General features: G+C 54.2%; 1 protein-coding gene across 1 annotated transcript; it reads left to right on the forward strand.

Moving 5' to 3' along the window:
* Positions 1–1458: 1458 nt before the first annotated feature.
* On the forward strand, positions 1459–10100 carry TMLHE (trimethyllysine hydroxylase, epsilon; the record flags this gene model as incomplete). The annotated part of the gene is made up of 7 exons (XM_010010120.1): positions 1459–1649; positions 2524–2700; positions 3405–3684; positions 4698–4817; positions 7671–7907; positions 8720–8858; positions 9969–10100. Coding segments are annotated over 7 exons (1276 nt in total), but the record flags the coding sequence as incomplete, so codon positions are not given.
* Between the last annotated feature and the right edge of the window lie 5049 nt (positions 10101–15149).

Genomic DNA, 15149 nt, shown 5'->3' on the forward strand with positions numbered 1-15149 from the left:
ACGTGTAGAAGTGGCACCTGGGGACAGGGTTTAGTGGTGGCCTCGGCAGTGCTGGGTTAATGTTGGACTTGATGATCTCAAAGGTCCATGTCTGTGACTTGGCAGCTGATTCCTGCAGCTGCCAGGAGCCAGGGTTGCGTTTTGCCAGCTGCAGAACTCCGGCACTTCCAAGTTGGAATCTTTGTGCAGTGCTAAAGCTGGTGGTGACTTGAGGCCAAGAACCTCGTGAGCCTTTGCTGGAGGGGCACATCCCCACCTCAGACCATGCTCTGTTAGAAAACTGTTTCCAGGCTTTTCCCCCAGAGCTGCCTCTGGTTTAGTGTGTTCCTGCCCAGCAAGTTGTTGTCTGAGAACATGGAATAGCTGATTTCATTGTTACCACCAACTTCCAAGAGCTTTGCAATCTTTGGCTCTGAAGTGGAGAAGCAGGTTGGGCAGCCACAGCTCCCGTGTTCAGAGAGGGACACGGAGGAAAATCACAAGCCTTGGATAAGAAAAGCTTCCCGAGTCCAGGTCTCCCCGATGGTGCCACGTTTCTGTGCACTTGAGGCCAAAGTGCTGTTAAAATCCTGCTGGGTTGAGGCTTACTCTCCAGCAATGGATAACCAGGACAGGGTGCTGCGTGTGGCTTCACATCTGAACCCTTGGAAGGTTTTTGTCCTTGAATTGAAGAGCCGTTGCAGATCTCCCTCTGAGAAATGGTCTCCTGATCTCCAGCCTAAGATTAACTGGTTGGATTCTCTTCTATGCTGGTGGCATCCTTCAGCAGCAGCAGCAGAGATCATCATCCTTCCTCCTCCTCCTCCGTGTTTTGATGTTCTTCTAGAACTGACCCAGTCCCTGGATTCCTCTAGTTCCTGTGTCTCTACCCAAGGTCACTTTTCTCTCTGTCCCTGAGCACTGTACTTCTGCCCAGGATGGGGAATTCAAACTGAGGAGGCCAGAGAGGGGCCGAGACCTGCAGCAGATGAGGCTTTGGCAGCACGAGAGCGTTGAGCAGGCAGTGGTCCCTTCTGGAACTGCTTTGCCTGATAAATCCTGGGCTCTCATTTGTTTCCCAGGACTGTTTTCTGCTGTGCTTTATGGGGGTCACAAGGAGACACCCTGTGTGTGCTGCTGCTGCTGCAGCTGCTGGACGGGACGGGCTGAGGTTGGTTAGAAAAGCTCCCTGAGCCCCTGGCGGTTCGTTGTGTGACAGGCAGGAGCTGGGGGCCGGCCGGGCTCAGGTGCAGCACCGGCTTCCCTCCCCTCTTCAGCCCCTGCTTTCATCCCACCCACTTCTCCCCTCCTCGGTGCACGAGCTCTCTCCTCTTGTGTCTGTCAGTGATGACTGTGGGGATGATTCCAGTTTTCCCAGAGTGCAGCCAGTGCCTGGCGTGGGGGTGCGGGGCTGGGGGCCGGGTTGGGCAACAGCACCTTGGATGTGCCCCCCAGGTGTGTCCCCATGTGTGCCCCCAGATGTGTCCCCGTGTCACCCGTTCTGCCCCGTCTCTCCCAGCAGCTCAGGATGTGGCGCCGGAGGCTGGTGGGGCTGCTCCGGCTGCGCCCGCCCGGTGACACCAGGCCTGTCCTCGCTGCTGCCGCTCGCTGCCACCACACCGAGCCGGAGGCCCTCAAGTGTGCCTGGCAGTTACACCGCGACCACCTGGGTACGTGCTGGCTCCTGTGTCCCTGCTCCCAGCCTGTCCTCAGCCCTGTCCCTGCGACTGATTTGTTACCTGTGTTCTGAAATGGGCTGTGCTAGAGGGGTGCATGCTGGACTCCGTGTCCATGTTCCCTTTGGGAATTCCCAAAGGCAGGACTGACTGTTGTCCTGGGTTTGGAGGTGACTTGGCAACTGAGGCACAAGTTTCCCCAGGACCTGTTTGGTCTGGTCCAGGCTCTCTCTGCTGAGGCCAGTTGGGTCACTCGCAAGCAAGGGGAATTGCTCGGTCCTTTATCCAACACAGTGCCCCCAGGAAAGAATATTGTTTTCCCACTGCAAAGTGACCTTGGATACTTGGATTCAAAGCTGAGTGGGACTAGAGCAGGAAGCGCTCTCCTCTTTTCTGTGTTGGCTCCCCCTTCTGAAGGGCTTTGAGCATTCCCAAGCTGTCCTGGGATGGAACAAGGAGAAGAGGCTTTAAACACTAGATGGATGTCAAGGCCCCGCGTCAAGGTCTTGGTGGGGCCTGTAATGTGTGTGTGGTTTGGATGCTGGGGTGATTATTTGACTCTTACCTGTATTACTGAACTGGGGTCTGCAGCTGGGTTTTGTACAGCTCTGAATTTACTCCCTGTTGAAGAGAGATGATAGAGGTAAGTATGTGACCAGCATGTTAGCTCTGCTCCTTCCTGCTGCAGGGTGAGCTAGGTGAGAAGGGAGCCCTGGTGAGACAAGTGACAGCCAGGCCTTCTGTGAAGACCTTCCATAGTGTGACAAAACAGCTGTGCCCCCCTGTCAGTGGGATCCTAACCTGTGGGCTCAGTTCTGGTGGTGGTTCTGCCTGTTGGCAGCAGCTCTGAGCCTGGCCTCCTCCGCAGAGCTCAGATACGCCAACACGCTGATGCGGCTGGACTTCGTGTGGCTGCGGGACCACTGCCGCTCCGCCTCCTGCTACAATGCCAAGACCAACCAGCGCAGCCTGGACACGGCCAGCGTGGACCTGGCAATCAAACCCAAGACTGTGCGAGTGGATGAGACCACGCTCTGCCTCACCTGTAAGTAGCAAAGCGCCTGCTCCGTGGTTTCTGGGCCACCAGCCCTGCTCAGAAGGAGCCTCGATGGTGGATCCTGCTCTAAGGTGTGCTGGGAGAGGGCAGCCTTGTCTCTAAATCAGTAGCTCTTTTGGGAAGAGATCTGGCTGTAAGCAGATTTTAAACTCTTGCTGGAACATGTCTCAGTTTTAAATGTGTGTCTGTGTTTCTTCCCCCTCCTCCCCAGCCCTTTTTGGGTAGAGGTGTGAGTATCTTCAGTGTGTGGTGTTTCACTGGTTTGTTTGAACCCAGCAGCAATGCAGGCAGCCAACAGATTGATCAAGAAATGGTTGGGTTCCTTTTCCTTCCTATTTGAGCTGGTATCCCAGGTCAGAACTCGCATTTTCTGACCTTTCTCCTCAGTCGCTCTCTCCCTTCTGTTGTAACTTGCCTTTATGTATGGGCTGGTCTTCAGTGCTCAACTTCTCCTTGGAGTCCTGCCGGTAGAAACCAGAACCACTGAAGTTGAGGCCCTTGGCTCTAAATTTTGCTCCTTGCAGCAACAACGATGCTTTCAGGACTTGCAGCCTTAACCAGACATTATTTTGGGTGGCATCAGGGTGCAAAGAGTCTGTTACCAGCCAAAATGAATGGGGTGAGGACTGTCTGAGACTGGTGGCTGTGCTGATCGTGCTCTGGTGGTGACTGGCTCTGCTCCCTCTGCTCAGGGCCGGACGGGCACGTGACGCGCTACGGGCTGGAATGGCTGGTGAAGAACAGCTATGAGGGGCAGAAGCAGCAGGTGATGCACCCCCGGATCCTCTGGAACGCCGAAATCTACCGCCAGGCCCAGGTGCCCTCCGTGGACTGCCGGAGCTTCCTGGAGACGGACGCGGGGCTGAGGGAGTTCCTGCAGCACTTCCTGCTGTATGGCATCGCCTTCGTGGAGAACGTCGCTCCCACCAAGGAGGACACAGAAATGGTGGCGGAAAGGATCAGCTTGATCAGGTAACTGGGGCTGCCCCGGGAATGCCACCGCAGCTCTGCCGGGAGCTGTGACAGGCACACCGCTCACTTCTGCTTTGGGAAGGCGCTGCTGCCTTGGCCTGCACGTCGTGCAGCGGGGCCTGGTTTGCAAAGCAAAGGTCTGGGTCTCCCACAGCCTTGTGCTTGAACCGAGATGGAGTCTTGCTCTGGGGGATCTGCCTCTTCCTAGGGGAGAGCCTGGAGGCATGAGGCTGTGGAGCTGCCTCGGGAGCGTGTGGTGACTTTTGTGACAGTGGGACTGCACACGGGGAGGAGTGACTGGAGGAAGTGGCCTGTCTGGGAAGAGAAGAGCTTTGCAAAGAGAGACATTTCCTGTTATGACTTGGAAGGTTAGGAGGGCAGCCCTGGCCCTGGGAGCCAGGGAGATCAGAACCAGTTTGTAGCTCTCACTGAAGAAAAATAGTGAGAAATGTTTCTGCTGTGTTTAAAGCAGCCCAAGAGCGTGGCAGGACAGGGTTTGAGTTTCAACTCTTATCCAAGCTGCAGAAACACTTGAACTTGCCTTGGGCTACTGGGAGAGGAGGGATTGCTTCTAATGAGTAGAAATAAATAGAAATGAGGGGCTCCAAGGCATATCCAGGCAGCTTTTTGCTCCAGGTACCCTCCCCCTGTAGCCCCTGAGCACTTTTTGTCCCTCTGTCTGTCCCCTTCTGTGCATGTAAGATCCTGAGAACAAGAAGCAGGCTTGTTGCTGGGTGGGTGCAGGCAGGGGCTGGCTGTGCCCTGGCAGCTCCTCGAACCGCTCAGGGGCTTCCTTGGTTTGACAGTTGCCATCAGTCTTTTGGGGAGGACAGTGAGAAGCTGAACCCTGGAGGATGCATGGGAAGCACCTCACAGCCCTTGGCAATGTGAATGTCGTTGTTCTGCTCTAATTTCCTCTGTACAGAGGCTGGAGGGGAGTGACCTCGAAGCAGGAGAGGATCTGCTTTGCCCCTGCCCCCTCAGCATGTGCTGTAACCCCTGTCCCTTTGCAGGGAGACCATTTACGGCAGGATGTGGTACTTCACCTCCGACTTCTCCCGGGGGGACACTGCCTACACCAAGCTGGCTCTGGATCGTCACACAGACACAACCTACTTCCAGGAGCCCTGTGGGTGAGTGCTTCTGCTGGGGCTCCACTGTCTCCAGCGCTGCTGATGCTCTGGGCACTCAGCAGTTCCAGGTCCCGTCTGATCCCTGTGCAATGGGGAGTCTGTAGATCACTTTTTCCTATGCTTGGAACTTCCGGGCCTTCCAGAATGCAGGCAGCTAAGGACTTGGCTGTTAGATAGTGACTGCAGCTTGGTACTGCTGTGGTTCAAGTAGTCCTTGTAACCACAAAGGCGACTCAACACTGTGGGTGTTTCTGCGCTACCCTGAAGCTTCTCTGACAGTCTCTTCTCAGAGCCTCTGAGATGCTACACAGCGTCCATTGGGGTGAGCAGCTGGGTTGAGGTGTCTTTCGGGTCCACGTGGCAAAGCACAGCTCCCCCTGCAGCAAGTGTCCCTCATGAGCTGTTGTACAAAGCTGCTGCTGGAAAGGTTTGCTTTGCCTTTCCCCTGCCGGCCGGGGCAAACCCTCCTCACCCTCATTGGTGCTGGCTCTGTGGTCTGGGGAGCTCTGGGAGAGCAGCTCCCCTTGGCACGACATGCGGAGGCAGCTCAGAGGCCCTGCTCACCTTGCTCTGCACCAGTTCACGCGGGTTGGGGGCTGCATTTTGGCAGGGGTGCAGCCCTGCAGGTAGGCTGAAGCCAGGCTCCCCCAGCCCTGCAAAGCTCACACCCCTGCATGCTTTAGAAAGCAGTTTGTAGCTGCAGCGTTGCTTCACAAAGGCTGTTCTGCAAACTGCTCTTCTGACACAGCCTCTAGGGTGTGAGTTTGATACCCAGCTGGAGATGGAAAGGCAGCAGATCATGGCTCATGGGGGAAATGCAAGACACTTTAGGCTTAGTTTCTAGCCTAAATAGTGTTTTTATCTGCTTTCATCTCAGTCCAATGGAGAAATAGCCTGGGGGAGATGGATGGAAGTACTGTGATCTCCTGCAATCCAGGGTACAAAGAGAAGTCCACGCCTCCCACCCCGGGGCAGGATCAGCTCTTCCCAAGTGAGGCTGTAACTTGCTAAACATCTTAATGGGAAAGGTCTGCGGTGCAGAGCTGGAAAAGCAGAGGAGGATTCAGGGGGAGATCTGTGGACTGCAGGTGGGTCTTAGAGCAGCCCTTCAGACCAGGACCCTGAGCCCTGTCTGTGCCTTGCCAGGCAGGAAGCTTTGGGGAGGCAGCTCAATGTCAGGGGCAAAGTCAATGGGTTTGACTGTGCTCTGTGCAGCTGGAAGTACACAGAGCACAGGTCCTGCCCCACGCTGGATGTAGTTGGCTTCTCTGTTTTCAGTTAACAGCTGAGTGTAGAACCCCTGTGCTGCAGTGACCTGCATGGTGTGAGCTGTGTGGTGTTACCTGCTTGGCTGACTTGGTTTGGGAGCTCACAGAATCTTCCCCAACATCAAATAAAACAATAATGAGTAATCAGAACTTCAGCCTTCAAAAGGGCTTTGATGTAACTGCTCGGTGCCAGAACTACAGAGCTCATTAGCTTCTTTTGTATCTTTCTTTTCCACTTGGAAGGGTTCCCTTCAGGTAGGGAACCTTCCACCTGCACCAAGCAAAGGCAACATGGGCTCAGTTAGCAGGGCTAACCGTTAATGCTTGTAATTCTGCAAAGCCACAGTTGTGCAGGAAGAACATGAATTTCTGGCTTTCTGGGCCCCCATCTGTGCCAGAAATCCCTTCTTCCCAGCCTCTTCCAGACTTTATTCCAAAACACTTGAGTCTTTGACCTGCTTCTAATTGAAATGAGGTGCTTTTCAAGAAAGATGTGTTCATTTCCATGTCTGCTTCCCCCCACTGCTTTGGCTGAAACCTGACAAGTCTCAGGTTAAATTACTACAAAGGGTAGAAGATAGAAAACCCCCAAGCTACGGGAAACACTGCAACATTATCCAACTCCTCAGGTACCAAAGAGCCTGCCCAGAAAAGAGGTTTTCTCAGAGCCCTGAGCTACAAGAGGAGGTTGTTGCCTTTGAGGCACAGTGTCCTTTGCTCCATTGCTCATACACTGACTTTGTAAAGGGCGAATAGAGCACCCAGGTGAAAAGGTGCTGGTGGGGGTGCAGCAGGGAGGTGCTGCCCTATCCCCTGCTGTGGGGCTGGGTTCAGAGGCCCTGAAGGGAAAGCAGAAGATAAAGGCTTTCCAGGAGGTCACCATTCATTTTCTAACAAGGGAAGGTGGCACAGTGGGAAAACGGGGAGTAGGTGGCTGGAGGCAGCTCATGGGTGTTTGCTTCTAACAGCACATTGTCCACGTTGCTTGGACACAGGAAAAGAGGAGCTTCAGAGAAGTAATGGAAGGACAAAAGCTGAGTTAGATGGTTTCCCACTGGGGAGGGATGTGCCTGTAGGTAAGCTGCTCACTGGGGACTCCTCCAGGCTTTCCAAAGGGTCTTTAATGTGTTGCCTTGTGGGAGACCACAACATATGTGCCTTTGAATGAGTCACCCAGGACTCCCCTGGTACTTCCTAACAACTTCAACAGTACAACCAGCATTTCTTTACTGTCCTTTTGTTCTGAGATGGTGTCAGGCAGTTGGGTTTATGCTGTGGAATAGCTTCATTCTGCTGCCTGAATAGACTTTGGATGAGATGGGCCTCATCCTGCCCCACTGGAACTCTCCCAGGCTCATGTCACTTGCTTTGGGAGGCAGTGTGGGCAGTCAGCCTGTTCAGGAGACAAAATGGGTGAGATTAGGCCTTAAGCACAGGCAGGTACAGCCATCACTTGCTGGTCTGTCTCCATTCCTGGCAGGCCTCAGTGAAACCAGAAGGGTGGTTGCACCCACCTGCACCTGATGGGGAGCACGGGACAGGCAGCCACGGTGTCTCCATGCTCTGGTTTCTCTTGCCTGTGCAGCATCCAAGTGTTCCACTGTCTGAAGCACGAGGGCACGGGCGGGCGGACGCTGCTGGTGGATGGTTTCTACGCGGCGGAGCAGGTTCTCCAGCGCGCCCCGGACCAATTCGAGCTGCTCACCAAGGTCCCGCTGAAGCACGAGTACGTTGAGAACGTGGGAGACTGTCACAACCACATGATTGGGATTGGGCCAGTTCTCAATGTCTACCCCTGGAACAACGAGCTTTATCTCATCAGGTAACACCCCGCGTGAGGCCTCTTGCTAATGGGGAGGAGAGGGGATTGGGGCGGACAGCAGAGGGTTTCAGGAGGTATCCTAAACTAAAATGATACCTTCTAGTGGAAGGTGTCCCTGCCCATGGCAGGGGGTTGGAACTGGATGAGGTTTAAGGTCCCTTCAACCCAAAGCTGTCTGTGGTTCTGTGAAAAAACAATCTCTATTTGAGGGGCAGGGGTGAAGCCACAGGAACAGCTCACGTTTCCTCCAGGGCTGTGCACCGCTGCTTTAGAGGAGGCGTCAGAACCACCCATACAACGATGGGTGTCAGTACTGAACTCTGGCTTTTCACTCCTCTCATCCTCACTTTAGCTCCGTGCCCCCATCTGCCTTCATTGGAGAGGCAGTAGGATTCAGCCCCTCTTTGAAAAAGCCTCTAGGAATCAGCCTGGCAAACAGGGAGAGTGTGGACTGGTCCATTTCCAGAGGAAATTTGAGCTGCTTTCTGCAATTCCAGCCTGGCTTAGTGCAGGAGCCTGCCCAGCACTGCTTTGCACTTTTTTTCTGACAACCCGTGGCCTTGCCCGTTGCTGTGGCACATCCTTCCATGGGACACCAGCAAGAACAGTTTTACACTTGATAGTAAACTCCTCCTTGCTCCCAGTGCTGGGTATTCTCCTCAAAGTCCTGCACTTGCAGTGTAACCTCCCATGTCATCTCTCTGGCCTCCTAATACTGCCTAATCCACCAGGCTCCTGCGGTTCCCTGTGGGAATACCCGGCTGTGCTCGTGGAGCCACGTGGGCAGTCTCTGACCTCTTCTTTGCTTGTAGGTACAACAACTACGATCGCGCTGTCATCAACACGGTGCCGTACGACGTCGTGCACCGCTGGTACGCTGCGCACCGCACCCTCACCGCGGAGCTGCGCAGGCCAGAGAACGAGCTCTGGGTCAAACTGAAGCCAGGCAAGGTAGGGCTTGAGGCTGGGAGACTCGCCTGGCATTGGTGCGGGGAGGGAGGCAGGGCCCTTTGGATGTGCTTCCTGCCACTCAGATAAATGCTTCACATACTGCAGCTTTCTTCCCAGCTCTTCTAAGGTGGCCTGTATTACAGTACTGGCACCTGTTGGGGGTGTGTGCTCCTCCTGTCCTAAAAGAATATGAGCTTCCAGGTAAGGCAGAAACGTTTAGTTCAAACTCTGCCTCGGGAAGGTTAGTCCCAGCTAGAGGAGAGGAGACAGATCTTCCCAGTCGTTGCAATGAGGACCCCCAGAACAGAGGGGCTGGTAACACTTAGTGTTCAACCTCTGGCTTCTTCCAGAAGAAACTTTCAGTGTGATGGAAATACAAAGGTGTAGGAAGCTGTATTTACTTCTGCTCTGGGATTATCTTTTAACCCTCACATTGCCAGTGAGTCGCAGGAGATCTGGGCCGTGTCCCAGCAGCAGCCAAGATGCCTTAGCACACCTTGGTATTGGGAGGAAAAAGCTCTGCCCTGTGCTTTGAACGGCTGATGCTGGGTTTAGCTTTGGAGGAACTTGAAGAGCTGGAGCCACGATTGTAGACCTGAGGGTGTAGCAGTGTGTAGCTTCTTCCTTCAGCTCTGTCTGCTTGAAAGGGTTTTTATTCCTTCAGGGGCTAGATTCAGCCTGAGCCCAGGGCCCCAGAAATCAAAGGGTCCAGTGGGGAAGAGGGTCATCTTAGAGCCCCCACACTCCTCTGTTCCTGAGGATGCCAGGGGGAAGTGACAGTCTAGAGGCAGGAGATGGCCCCTTTCTGTTGCTGGTGGACTACTGCCCAGCCCCTCCATTAAAAAAGCAAAGAAACAGCCCAGAATGTGTCTCTCTGCTTTGGTAGCCCTCGTGTTTTCACTCCTGGTGAGCAGCAGAGCAGAACTGCTGCTTCAGGTAGAGCAGCTGTGCTAGGTGATGTGAAACATTTGGCTGTGGTCTCGTGTGCTGTGTGACAGTGGTGAGCAGGAGGGGTCGTGCATGAGGGACCTCCAGCTTCCAGAGCTGTCCTGCCAGAGGGTCCTGGCTGTGGTGGCTGCCCTGCTGATGGCCCCCTCTCTGCTCCTGCAGGCCCTGTTCATAGACAACTGGCGTGTGCTGCACGGGCGGGAGGCGTTCACCGGGTACCGCCAGCTCTGCGGCTGCTACCTGACGAGGGACGACGTGCTCAACGCCGCGCGCCTGCTGGGGCTCCGCGCTTAGCCCGGGCACCTGCTGGTGTCACCCCGATGCTGTTGCACATACCTCAGACACCTCCACCCTCTCCGAGCCGTTCCCGGTGCCTGCTCAAGAGAGGGAGCAGGTAGAAGCCAAAGGGAGTTGCGGGAACTCTGTGGGACCCTGTTCTGCCTTGGAGCACAGCCACCTCTTGCTGTCTGCACCCAGCCTGGTTGGTCCAGCCCCTCAGACTGTCCTGGCTCTGCCCAGGAAGGGCTAATCGCTCCATGTGAAGTGCTCCTCCAGCCAAGTGCCTTCAGGATTTGGACTCTTTGCATTTATCCCTGCTGTTCAGCCTTCGGTCAGCTGGAGGTCCAGGTTTTGGGGTGGTTATTTTCAGCAGAGCAGAATGGAAATCTTTGGGGCCTTGTCTCACCCTGGGCTGGACTTCGCCCCTTCTAGAGAACAGGAAAATCTTTGGTCTCTGTTTGATGTGAACATCTACTTAAACTAGGGGCTGTTGGCATATTTCAGTGGCTTCTTAAGCATACCACACACCCCTAGAACGGTGGCTGATACAAGCTGTGTTGCTGGAGAGGCAGCCTGCAAAGAGAGAACCCCATCTAGTGAGGGTATTTCTGAAGAGGTCTAGGTTAGAAAGAACAGGGGAAGTAGCAAGACCTGCATGTTGGGAAAGAGAGCTGTGTTAGAGGAGGGATGTAGGTCTCGTGCTTCCTGACTTCCAGTATCACAACACACGTGTTCTTGTGCTCGAATCGAGGGCGAAGGCTCAGCAGCCCCAGGATCTGACAGATTTCCCCTTGCGCCTGCTCCTTCACCTTTCCTGAAGAAGGTGTTTGTGTAAGGTTGTCATTTCACCAGCTGCTGGATGGGGCTGACCAGTTTGGGTGGTGCTTTCACCAGATCCTCCTGTGTATGGAGGCAGTGAACACAGAGGTGCCTTTCAGCTCTGGGTAGCTGGGGGATAAACTGGTCTGGCACATGGAAGGGACACAGTGTAAGGAACAAAGGCAAATCCTGTTGTTATTAGAAACACTGGACTTCTAGAAACATGAGAATTTAAGAGCCAAGAGGGGATTTTAGGATTTGTGTCTTTGGGGGTGTCTGCTCTGCTCTGACTAGACCTTAAATCAGAGCTGGTCCCTTTCACTCCTGGCCCTTCTGTGCAAGCAGGATGCTCTAGTGTGCAGGGTACATGTGCTATATTTGCTGCCTTCATTTAACCTAAACACTGACTATATAGGTCCTAGTGCTGAGAGACTCCTGCAAGAGTGGCCTGAGCTGCCGGACACTGACTTTCACAGTATTTCTCACTGCTGCAGGCACCAGGAGCTTCCCAGTGAAGGCTTGGCAGGGAGCTGTGGATCAGAGCGGGGGTGAGGAAGGGAAACGTGAGCAATGGTGGCAGGTAACAGCAGCCTGAAGTGAGGTGGCTTCTGTCAGGTACATCTCCCAGGGACTGTGAGCAGCAGCCTCGGGCACAGGCAGGAACTTGAGTATTCCTCTAGGCTGAGGCAGTGAATTCCCTGGACAGGCAGCAGCATCCGGTCTGTTACTTCCTTTGCCAGGCATTTTGTTGATAGGTTCTCCTTGGGTGCCAGTTACACCAGCACAACTTAGCTGGGCAGTTTTACAGGTCTTCATGAAGGTGTGGAAGCAGCAAACCCCAGTGATTCCATACACCATCCCGCTCAGGTGCTCCGGGGTTGGCTTCCCCCAGGGCTGCTGGGTGAATCCAGGGCTGGGAGTGTGGTGGTGACAACAAACCATCTCTGTGTTCTAAACCAAAGGATCAGTATTTGAAAGCCTGGAGCGGTGGAGCCCTCTCACAAGGTATTTGAGGGTACTGAGGGTTCCTGAGCTCTTTTTGCCTCCCTGTGCCCCCAGGATGTGAGGGGAATACTGTGGAAACCTTTCCCTGGGGACATCAGCTTTACCTGCCGCTGCCCTGAGCTGGAGCGGGCAGGTCTGGGGCTGGTACACGTGTGCTGGTGACAGGTCATGGTGACACAGGTGCCTTCCTGCCGGGGAACGTGGTGCCTGTCACTGCCCACTCTGTGGCTGCTGCTGCCAAGGGCTGTGCTCTTCAGACACCAACCTCCTCTTAGGAGCCAATCTCAGGCCAACACACTCCCTCAGGGTGCCTGAGTAATCTCTTGGGGGTGGGAAATTGCTTATGGTGAATGGAGAAACGCATTTCCCCATCGGTGTTACTCTAATTTAGCCACTCCAGCACTAAGCTGTGGAGTGGAGAGAGCTTTGTTTAAATCCTGAGCTTCATCTCCCACCACTTCCCACAAGGGCTAAATTCTTCCTGTGCAGCTTTACCTGGAGGACCAGGGCTTCTTGGCAGTCAGTGGCTGTGTGAGCTGGGCACTTGCTGTGCATGTCATGGAACAGACTTTCTGTGCTCTAATGATACTGGATCAGGTTTTGTAATCGAGCTCTTTCAATTCTTTCAGCCAATAAATGATGAACTGCTTCCTTCCTTCTACTTCCCCTTCCCTGAAGATCCAATGGACGTGTTTAAGACATTTTCCAATAATAAGCATCCAAGTCTCTAAACAAATGATTTATAAAGTGATAATCTTAACAAAATACACATTTCGGGCAATCAGGAGCTTGAAACCAAGTCTGTATTGCCCATCAATGCGGAATAAACGTGAGGAGCAGTAACCAAGGCAGGTCGGTTGCATTCTCATCGTCCGTTCTTCCGTCGGCCACAAGGTGGCAGAAGATGCAAGGAACTGTCCCAGCCTGACGTGGCTTTAGGATTAGCGGTGCCGCGTAGAGCCCCAGCCTGGTTTGGGATGAAGGGACCTTGAAGCTCATCCAGTCCCACGGGCAGGGACACCCGCCACAAGCCCCAGCACTCGTGATTTGTCTCCTCAGGGTGCTCTTGGGACCAGTCCCCGCCCTCGTGGCTGTGCAGCACAGCCCCTCATTGAGCTCTTGGTGCTCCCAGAGTGTCCGCGTGGTGAAACCAGAGCCCCTGTCACCTACTGGTCACACCAGGAACCCCCATTTGCCCCCAGGACACCCCAGAGCTTCCTGGTCTCCCCCCGTGTGCCCCAGAGCCCCAGCTCACCTGTGGGTCATGGGGCTGCACTGGTGCATCCCACAGCTCGGTCTCCCCCGTTACCCTTGGGTCCTGCTGGCGCCTTCCCCTCCTCATGGGACTTGGGCAAAGACAAACTGTGGCTGCCCCATCCCTGGCAGTGTTCAAGGCCAGGCTGGGCACAGGGGGTTGGAGCAACCTGCTCTAGTAGAAGGTGTTCCTGCCCGTGGCAGGGGGGGGGGAATGGGGGCGGTGTCCCTTCAACCCAAACCATTCCAGGATTCTGTGATACATCCAAGCCCTTGAGGACTTCTCATTTGGCTCATTTGCAAAAGCTCGTGCTCCACCAGGATGAGCTCTCTAAACCCAGCCTGGAGCCACTCCTGGCACAGGGACAGCCTCCAATAGGGCTTTGCGTCAGCAAGTGTGCAGCAGATCACCTGGATCAAGGTTGCTCATGAGCTTTTTCCTCCAGTTTTCAGGTTTCATCTCAATTTCCATAAGATTTTTGCTTTATTTCCATGCCCTTCCCATATCTTTGCAGCCAGGGCGTGTATCTCGCTGGATGTTGGAAGCAAACAAACACTTTAATGTGGCTCCAGGTGAAGAGGATTTGAAGGCAATTAGGGACTAAAAGGGGCAATCTCTTGTGTGGGAGTTGTTGTGGGTCATAAAATCAGCCTCAAGGCTTTCCCTGGGTAAGAGAAGCAAAGGGGACTGTGGTGGTTGTCTGTGCACAAAGGACTGGGAGGTGAGGGGGGCAGGAAGGGGTGTCTCTGTGAGCAGCAGGAGCTCACTGGGCTCTCTGATGACGTGGGTGATTTTTGAGGAGGAAGCCAGCAAGAGACTGCTGCTTTGAGCGATCCTCATAAGAAAAGGGACCATGGTTATCTTCGGTTGCTGGCTGTTTCCAGGCTAAAAGGGAAGGGAAGGAACTTTACTCTTTCCAGCTTGTCTTTCCCCAAAACTGGGTGGTTTTTGAGACCTTCAGCTTTCCCTGTGCAGGGAAAAGCTGATGGGCCTATGGAGGTGTCCAGGGGTGGTTCTGCCCGTCCTGAGCAAGGAAGATGCCTGGCGCTGGCTCCCAGCTCCTTCCCAGGCTCTGTGGAGGTTTGTGACCACCAGCTTACACCCTTGTGACCATGGCCGTGCTGCTGCAGCAGCATGGGAGAGGGAAGAGAGAAGGTCCTGAGCTCGTGCTCAGCAGCTGCACGTCTGCTGATGGTCACCTGCTCCTCTTATCTCTCTCCAACCACCACAAGCCACTGGCCCCAGGCAGCGGGTATGCAAATGCTTCCTGGCAGCTGCTGTGAACAGCTTGGTGCTGCTTTGTCTGTTGTTTGGGCTCTCCTGGCCCCTCAGAAGGTGCAACACTAGAGATGGAAAAAGCTTTTAATATACTTGTGAGAGGAGTTAAGCACCAGCAGGAACCTGCCCTGGTCTGGTTTGTAGCTCTTCTGAGGTTAAAAGAGAATATGGTTTTAAAGTTTTCTTTCAGCAACCTGGAAGGATTAATGTGGCCGGAGTGGCCTGACTGGTGGAAATTGCTCTTTGGAGCAGTTACATGAAGAGGGGGACGTGGGTGACGGGGATGTCGTGGGTGGGCAACATTCACCTATGGCGGCTTGTCCTTCCTGCCAGCGAGTGAACTATCAGCCTGGAGAGACAAAGCTTCATCCTTCAGAGTCTTTCTGAAGACATCTTTGAGTGAATGCTCACCCCAAACGTTGCTGTTGCACATTGGTGCATCCACTGCAGCTGCCAAGGGCCACCCAAGAAATGTGCTGCTCCAGGGGAGGGAATGTCCCTTGGGAGGGGACAGGGCTGTTCTTTCACGGGTTGCGTTGTCCTGCTTATGTCTTGTCCCATCTTCCAGTTGCTTTGAGCTCAGTCACTGCATACAGAATGTGACATGTGATATGACCCTGCAAGGACCTGGCACTGCACTGAGGAACCACGTGGATGGGAATAGAGAACCTGCTGGGTATGGGGAGACAGGGAGGTTAAAATAGAAA

The sequence above is a fragment of the Nestor notabilis genome, unplaced genomic scaffold, assembly GCF_000696875.1.
Source record: "Nestor notabilis isolate BGI_N333 unplaced genomic scaffold, ASM69687v1 scaffold22142, whole genome shotgun sequence".
In the NCBI taxonomy this organism is placed as follows: domain Eukaryota; kingdom Metazoa; phylum Chordata; class Aves; order Psittaciformes; family Psittacidae; genus Nestor; species Nestor notabilis.